Source organism: Lupinus angustifolius, chromosome LG12, assembly GCF_001865875.1.
Source record: "Lupinus angustifolius cultivar Tanjil chromosome LG12, LupAngTanjil_v1.0, whole genome shotgun sequence".
Lineage (NCBI taxonomy): Eukaryota > Viridiplantae > Streptophyta > Magnoliopsida > Fabales > Fabaceae > Lupinus > Lupinus angustifolius.
The window spans coordinates 18,118,656-18,127,940 of NC_032020.1; the positions used below are offsets into that span (position 1 = coordinate 18,118,656).

At 35.5% G+C, this 9,285-nt stretch overlaps 1 protein-coding gene across 1 annotated transcript; it reads left to right on the plus strand.

Annotated features, from left to right (window-relative positions):
* Positions 1,029 to 8,525, plus strand: LOC109362161 (histone deacetylase 15-like). The gene is given in 18 exon segments (XM_019607772.1): positions 1,029 to 1,114; positions 1,202 to 1,372; positions 1,587 to 1,695; positions 3,354 to 3,430; positions 4,005 to 4,080; positions 4,211 to 4,275; positions 4,540 to 4,595; positions 4,768 to 4,891; positions 4,990 to 5,115; positions 5,234 to 5,284; positions 5,513 to 5,581; positions 6,436 to 6,544; positions 6,896 to 6,975; positions 7,231 to 7,313; positions 7,399 to 7,444; positions 7,809 to 7,980; positions 8,168 to 8,208; positions 8,211 to 8,525. Coding segments are annotated over 18 exon segments (1,587 nt in total). The 5' UTR covers positions 1,029 to 1,060; the 3' UTR covers positions 8,289 to 8,525.

Genomic DNA, 9,285 nt, shown 5'->3' on the forward strand with positions numbered 1-9,285 from the left:
CCAAATAATAAACGATTAACGAATAAACAATTGTTTGCTCACTAAAGAAAAAACCATGAATAGTGTGAAAAAGCAAGTAGGAGTTTTGGACTGGAGCTTCTGATTAAACAAACTAAGCAGATAGAGCTTTCATAAACTAGTCCTGAACCAATCAAAACACCAATTTTGAGGATATTGGAATAGAAATCATCTATGCTAAAATAATTATATCCCTTTATTTTCAATCAATCAAATACTACTATGTGTAATGTTGCAAAATAAAGATAACAATATTTCATGAGAGCACATCTGTTGTCTTATAAAGTGTGTTACTACATGTGCCACTATTTGTAATTGATTGAAAAAATATATTTAAATTAAATTTTTAATAATTAATTATTTTTCTGACCAATCACATGTCGTTGCACATGATGCCCACCCCTATTTCATTACAATACACTACGATTTCAGTAAAATTAGTTCAAGAACTTCTCATGGCTGATTTGTTTTCTAACAGCAAATTCATTTTGGATTGCTCCATAGTCGATACTGAGGTTATTCTTTTCTAACAAGAGGACTCTTGGTATATAATATATCTCTTGCACATATTACAGATCTATTGTTGCATGTGTGTGGAAAAATTCCATATATTTTCACTTAATGTAGTACTTTTCGAGAGTGTAGATCAGTGTCCTATTTTTCACATATCCCATCCCGAGCCAATTAAATATTGACACCTACCTGAAAAAAAATAAAAAAAAATAATAACATTTTTATATTATTTGATAGTATGTGATTAGTTTGGGACATAGAAACATAGAATTTTGGGAATAGAATATCCGGTTCCTCTTTCCAACCTAGCTACTAACGGACTGAGATCTGTTCCTTTTTATAATTGTTAGGACTTTTTGTTGAAATTATTTGATTGTTTTGGGCTGCCTAAGAAGCCTATATTGGTCCAGTTATTGAAATTTTCCTATGCCCTTGCCCTTATCTCATGCCCTTGAATTTTTCACTATTTATTCTGAAAGAAGTCAAAAGCTAGAATCACTAACCGTAGGGTCATTGAAGTAGTTAATTGATGGGTATTGAAACAAACACTCTTACAAATTGTGAACCTCACAACCAAGATGATGTATGTCTCACCCTTCATTTCTTTCTTTCTTTCTTTATTTCTTTCTTTATTTATTTACTCTTACAAATATGTTGCATTTTATTTTAGAAAGATTTAACTTTTCAAGACATATATGAAAACCAAGACATGTTAGAGGATGATGATGATGAAGATGACAGTGAATGGAACCCGCTTGAGTTGGATAAGCTTGTGGAACCCATTAAGTGGTTCTGCACTAATTGTACGGTGGTTAACCTCAATGATACTGTTCATTGTTATGTATGTATCTTGGTCTCTTATGGATAGTTATAAATCATGAGCTGTGGTTTTAAATTGCAATTGGGGTCATGCTGCGTTTACTGAAATATTGGTAAAATGCATTCATGATGTGCCAATGTGGTTGAAGAGACTTAAAAATCGCAATATTGCGACCGCGACCATAATTTTAGACCATATGGGTCCACCATAATTTAATGCTAACTTCTATATGCAGATATGTGGGGAGCATAAAGATTCTAAAATCTTGACCTGTGGGTTTTTTGCATCTCCCTGTGCAGAAGAAGTCGGTCTGACTGAGGTCCAGCCTACAAAAGGACTAACAGGTGTATATGCATGTTTGGCTAACAATTTGTTATGGTTATAATCAAATCCAAAATGGTTTTCTGTACTCTGCTTTTGTAGTGAATCATATTGCTTTTAGGGAGGAATCTTGTCATACTGTCCTTCCCAAGTTCGGCAAATGGTTGCCTTTAGGGCTGGCCATTTTAGCTGCATTACCGAAGGACGTTTTTGCTATTAGTTTTAAAACTTCACACACTGCCATTAAAACGTATAATCACTATTTTGTTGCTTCCCCTCATTTTCATTATGGGTGTTAGAGTGATGCTAGGTAGTTAATTGCGTGCTATCATGCCAGGATTGCGAGGAGCGGATCATTGCGTCCATTCCATGCAACATGCTGGCCAATCTCGTAGTTCGCAGCCTCTCCTCCTTATTGAAACGAAATCCTATTCGAAGGCCAAAAAGTCTAATCTACCCTTACTGAAACCACGTGGGAAGTCTATTGAGCCCTTACTAAGAAGTAAGAACACGTAAGAAGACCTTCGGTGTTTTCCAGCAATTTCCAGCCTACTCACGTTACTCTCTATTTAGCCCTTACTAAGAAGTAAGAACACGTAAAAAGACCTTTGGTGTTTTCCAGCAATTTCCAGCCTACTCACATTATTCTGCTTCTATCTCTGACCTCTATGTAGCCAGTCATCCTAACCTTGCTTCCAGAACGTGTCTTTAATTTGGTGTATTTTAGCGTTTTAAGCATACATATGTGCATGGTATAAATTATTTTTCCTTTCGTTGTAGTGGCCATCACACTGCAGTTTTTTTTGGGGCCACTGCTATACCCCGCTATCTGGGATTGACTACCCAGGGAAGATGTAGAGTATGAAGCCTAGGATTAAATCAGTACCATTCAAGAAATAAGGAGAGAAAAAATGGAAAAGGAGTTCTGATACACAATTGATGGTGGTTTGCTCTTCTTTTTAACAAATCCGGAATATAGAAGAAAAAAATCTGATCCAACTCTTTACAAAATTAAAGAACCCTTCATATAGGTCGAACCTCTAACTAAAAGCATAGGAGCCCCTAACTATATCTAATCCTAGCTGTTTTAGGTATAACTTGAATAAAAATGAAACCCATCATAAAGTAAAAATATAACAAAAGCAGCTATAGATTTCTAAGTCATCTGACCTTTTTCATTTGAGACATTGATTCAGGAGAAAAAAACTAGTCATGAAATTTGTTGGTGGAAGTTTGCTTGCTGGATTTTCTTCTGTGGGTATTGAATTACAGAGGAGGTTGGCCTAAGAAACACAAAATACCAAGGAGCTTAGTGTAATTTTTTTTGACTTGTATGCAAGTTTGTACACAGGGGAGAGTCTGTATACAAAAAAAAACATAAAGGCTTGATATTCTGCATTGTATAATTCTAAATAAGGTGGGGGTTGGTATAATATTTGAGAGTAGTAGAATATTTTTATAGGTTCCTCAAACGGTAGGGGTGGCCAATGTATTTTACTCAAAAAAATCCCAGGATTTGTGAGTACACTTCTCAACATTTTTACATGGCACTGTTAAGACGAAAATTCGTAAGTTGATTCTTAAGATACTGTCATCCTTATATGGTTGTTATGTGATTTCTTGCCAAGTTTCTAGTGTGGTAATAAACTCAAATTTATCATTTTTATCCTTATCTCTGTAGATCTTAGCTCACAGGGTTCAGTGACAAATAGTTCCACAGCAATTGGCTTTGATGAGAGAATGTTGCTACATGAAGAAGTATGGTTCTGTTTTTCTTGTGTATTCCCATTTTCGTCCCACTTCAAAATTGAGGCTATGCTATATTACTGACCTACTAGCACAACAACAAATATACTTCTTAATGTCAAAATATTTCTGCCTTCTTGACGATCTTTTGGATGCACCCTTATATGGAAGCCTATGGTAGCCATGCCAGCCAACATACTTGAATAGGCAAAATGGTTCTTTGTTTTTCACTATTAGAAAGAAAATCAACATTTTGTGATATTGGTTTGCCAACCTGTATATTGTACCCCACAGGTATTTAAGTTATTTAATTCTTGGGGTCCATTATCATAAGACTTGTGCTGCAATTAATCTCTTATTTAAACTATGCTTCAGAAATTTGTGCACAAGGGGATTGATATTAGAAGTTGGCATTGCTAGTGGCCTACACTGCACTCTATAATAGTTAACCACATTAGCACTGATTTTGATATCAGTTTGATGTGTCTTATGCATGTCTTACAATGATTTGGGTGTTATTTTCATGGAGATTTCTTGTATTTTTTTGTGATATGTTTTTTCCTGGTGGTTGCTGGGGCTTGAGCAGGTTGAAACGAAATCGCATCCACATCCTGAAAGGCCAGATCGTCTTCGCGCCATTGCTGCAAGCCTTGCTACAGCTGGTAATTATTTATCGTAAACATTTGCTGAAATCTTTCATTTTTCTATTGCACTGGTTTGCCTTCAATTTACATTTTTGCTCGATACTACTATCAATCCAGTATATCAATTAGCCTAATTTGAATCATGCAGGTATATTTCCTGGAAGATGTTATCGAATTCCTTCAAGAGAAATCACTAGGGAGGAACTTATTACGGTAATTTACTGTTACAATACCTTTTTTCTATTTTTTATAGTTCAAATTGATTGTATGCACCTCTAAGCAAAAAATGGGAATATGGATAATTCACTATTCACCCAGTTTCTGGGCCATAATCATTATATTATGTAGGAAGGAAAGATGGCCGGGGAATGAGGCGTAGAAACATACTCATCTCCATTGCCTAAAATGACTGGAATGCCTGTTAATGTATGTTTTGGGATGATCACCAATGCTAACTGTAAAATATTGGAATTGAAGGTTCATACCTTGGAGCATATTGAATCTGTTGAAGTTACAAGCAGTATGCGTTCTAGGTATGTTAATTTGTTTCTCTCTCTCTGTATCTTTTGTTTCTTCATCCCTTTTTCCTCTTGATGTAGATGTGTTGTTTTTAATACAACTTGTGTACTCTAGTTAGTCTTTGGTGATTTATATACTTAACCAGAAAGTCCACTTGCTAATATATCAAATCTCATGTAATTGCAGTTATTTCACTCCTGACACATATGCCAATGAGCATTCAGCACATGCTGCTAGGTTGGCAGCTGGGTTATGTGCTGATTTGGCATCAGTAATTGTTTCTGGGCGTGCCAAAAATGGATTTGCTTTGGTATGGGTCATTGAGTTGCTGCTGATATTTGTCCTCAAGGATCTTGCATTTTTAGTTATGCTATCTATTAAGTTAATGCTTGTTCCTCATTAATTCAGGTCAGACCTCCTGGGCATCATGCCGGAGTAAGAGATGCGATGGGGTTCTGTCTTCATAATAATGCTGCAGTGGCAGCATTAGCAGCACAGGCTGCCGGGGCTAGGAAGGTTTTAATTTTAGATTGGGTAATGTCTTTACTCATAATGCCTTAGTGAAATCATGTAATTTTTATGAAGACAGTGTTGAATGAGCATTCACTATGTTCTGAAAGTATGAGTTGGTTGTACTTGTTGATTATTATAGGATGTTCATCATGGAAATGGGACTCAGGAAATATTTGACCAAAACAAATCGGTGAGTTTTATTGAGTTATTATTATAATTTGTTTGTTTTTTTACATTAGCTCTCCCTGATATTTCTGTGAAAACCTAACAATGTGCTAATCTTGTCCTGTTTTTGGAGTTTTATGCATGAATTTTATTTTTTATCTTTTAAACCCCTGAAATTTATTGTGGCTTCAGGAGCTGCACATTAACATTTTCACGCATTTACCGCTGCTAAATATTTTTATCTTTCCTGTAGGTCTTGTATATATCGTTGCATAGACATGAGGGTGGAAAGTTTTATCCTGGCACTGGAGCTGTTGATAAGGTACATGATTGCAGACAAAATTTCAAATTAAACTGCAGCTGCTGGCCAACTCAGCCAGGTGCTTTTTGGTCTGCTATTAGAGGAAATATATTATTACTTTTTATGGGGTGAAGAAGAGATTTACATCGAGTTGTGTCACTTGTGTAATCTTTACAACTAATGGAACTAGGCCATAGTAGTTAATCTTGGATAGAAGCACTGAGCACAGCGAAGCTCAACTAAAGGCCATAGTAGTTAATCTATATAATAGATGGTACACTGCAGACACGATACAAGAACAAATAATTTACAGTACACACATCAGATGGGTTTACTAATTGGTGGGAAATATGACATGACTTCCATGTGGGCATATATTCTCAAAATACTAATTGAATGTGCTTACCAGATGAGAAGGTAAGTATGAATATTCAAATGAGTAAAAATTACGGATTTTAACAATTTAACATGGAACATCAAAACCTCAATTGATTAATAGAGAAGGGTAAGAAAATGGAAGTAGCTGGCTGGAAAATGCAAAGAAAGGTGTGATGAGCAAACAAAGGTGGAACAGGGTAATGTTACATCTGATATGTAATATTTGACTTGTGACCGGATAATGGTACATCATATACTTAATATTTGACTTCCGGCCGGATAATGGTACATCTGCTATTGCCATGCACTTTTATGGCTAGGAGAATTTTTAGTTGGCCTTTTACTTTGCCTGCTGTTTTGCAGAATGATTTTTTTATACATCTTTATATTTTCCTTCCGTTTGTTCCAAATATGTTGTTTTTCATTTACCCAATGAGTATTATAGGAGAAATTCTGACTAATGTGTTTAAATTATAAGTCTATTATCATTTTTTCAGGTAGGTAGTATGGGTGCAGAAGGATACTGTGTTAACATTCCATGGAATCAGGGAGGAATTGGTGATAATGATTACCTTTTTGCATTTCAGCATGTGGTCCTTCCTGTAGGTTAGTATAAATTTCTTTCTATTAAAGTTTTTGTAATTTTTTATCCGTGGTTTTAGAGAAGTAAATATATAACTCTGTTTTAGAGCTGAAACCTGTTTGCTCAGTAAGTCAACATCTTATAACTATTTGTCAAAGGGTGATTATACATGATCAATTATGTGTTTCTAGTAATTGGGCTAATTTGGTTGAGTTGCCTTCCTGTAAGATTGATTGTTTGGCGAAGTGTAGTGGTTCAGAATTAGCAATTTATATAACAATGAGTTGCCTAGGAGTACTGGATAAAACATGTGTATCTTTAAAGTCCTTTCATTTGTTTCATCGGATAGTCATACGAATCACATGCTTTTTCAGCTTCTGAGTTTGCTCCTGATCTCACCATAATATCAGCTGGATTTGATGCTGCTAGAGGTGATCCGTTAGGATGTTGTGATGTAAGGATTCTGTTAACACAACTGTTATCTTATTTTAGTTTTTTAAATGTTGTGAATTCTTACTTTTATAAGCATCACTGGCAGGACTATGCATTCAAGTACATTAAATTACCGTACAATTTGATTTTCTTTTCTAAATGATCTTCTGCTTTATATTTTATTGAGGATTAAAAATATTTAAATTAAAATAACAAAATTTAAGAATAAAAACCAGCATTCTGAGATTTACATTGAAACTTTTTGTCAATGATGCAGGTTACTCCTCCTGGCTATGCACAAATGACACAAATGCTGAATGCTCTTTCTGGCGGAAAATTGCTTGTTATTCTTGAGGGGGGGTTTGTACCACATGCCTTTCATATGTGTTTATTCTATTTAACCCTGTATTTCACTTCATGTTGATTTGAATACATTTTATTGCAGCTATAATCTTCGTTCTATATCATCTTCTGCAACTTCAGTAATCAAGGTGAGTTCTTTTGCCTTTCATTATCTGTGTTGATATCCCTGTTTGGAGAATACCTCCTTTTTCTTTTCCTCTCTCCTTCCTTCTGGATACTGGGTTTATTTGGCTGATCATGTATATTTTCTTTTCATGTATGATGCAATCTTTTTTTGTTGGTATAACCAAGGATATCCCTTCACCTTATGGGTACAGAGTTAATCCCTTTCGGGATGCGCGACTGACCCTCCCAATAAGTGTTACTTTCAGGAATCAAATCCTTGACTTTTTGGTTTATCTGGGGATCTAGTGGGGCCTTACGCCATGAATAGTGAGAGTGATAATTCCTCTTTGATATTTTTGGTTTCTCACTTAACTTCTATTCAAACAGGTATTGTTGGGTGAGAATCCTGGATATGAACAGGAATTTAGCTCCCCTTCCAAATCTGGCCTGCAAACTATTCTGGAAGTCCTCAAAATTCAGAAGAACTTCTGGCCTTCCTTGGAACCCATCTTTATAAATTTGCTATCACTTTGGAAAATGTATTGCCTTGAGAGAAAAAGTAAGGAACTAAATATTTTATTGAATTTCACAAAAGTAATGTACTACTGCCTTGTGTAGTGGGGGCATTTTGCCTTCGACTTTCCCTGCATTATTAAATACTATGCACTAGATTGTTAGAATGTAGTATTTCTTGGGAAGCTTCATATCTTTATATCTGATTATGATTACTATCATTATTTTTGTAGGAAAACATATTAAGAGACGCCGAGTTCTGGCACCATTTTGGTGGAAGTGTGGTCGAAAAAGTTTGTTATATTATTATCTGAATGGCCATCTTCGTGCAAGATCAAAGTGATTATTTTTTGAAGAATAGGAATACCTTATAATTGGCAGCATGTTGTATATTCCATCTTGATCATCCAGGGCAATATCATTTTTGTTTGACCATGAGCATGCATGACATTGCAAATGGCATATTTGTGAGACTTAAGGCTCTTTTTGGTAGTTTGATGTAAGATGCTAAAAGAAATTAGGAGAATGAGGAAAAGGCCTTTCTCCCCTTGTTTGAATCTTTTCAGGACAACCCTTTGCAATGTTGTTTTACATTATGTGTAAATTCATGATTAATCATGTCTTACATAAAAAGTAAATCACATGTATTGAGTAGATAAAGGATTAACCATACAAGTGACCATTAAAAGTGGTGTGATATAATCATATAACCTTTTTTAGAGTGAGAAATTAAATTACAGGATGCCCAACTGGTGCTCCATACATGCCTAAACCAGCATGTATGTGATGAGGCTGATGAGCTCTATGCTTCACTGATTGGCCTAGAGCCATTGTACTTGAAGACATTGTGCTGCTATGATGGCATGTAATTGGTGCATGATTACTAGCCACATCTCCATTGTTGATACTTGTAATGTCATGGATACTTGTCCTTCTATCTCTATTCATTGAGTTCAACCGAATTAAGTTCTTCTGTGCATGGCTTGCCACTTGAGTAGGATTCCTAGAATTTACAAAGTTCCTTGAAATGCTTCTCCAGTCTCCTTTTCCAAACTTGTCTAGACCAAGTAAAAATAACCTGAAAAGAAAAAATAAGACTAATGGATATGTCATGAACTATCACTCAAAATGTGAAGTTATTAGGTGAAAGGCAGAGTGCTGTGCTCCTCTTCTGTCCAAGGAATTCCTTTTCTCCTTTCTTGTTCTGATGACCTTGGTAATCCTCCTTTACCACTACTGTGAGAGGCAGAGTCATGTCCTAGTCCAGAAAACCTACTTCAAAAATTGCATTTTGATCCTTGGAAGAGCCATGGAAATCCTTACTTGAAGACTTAGTTTCATCAGCAGCATA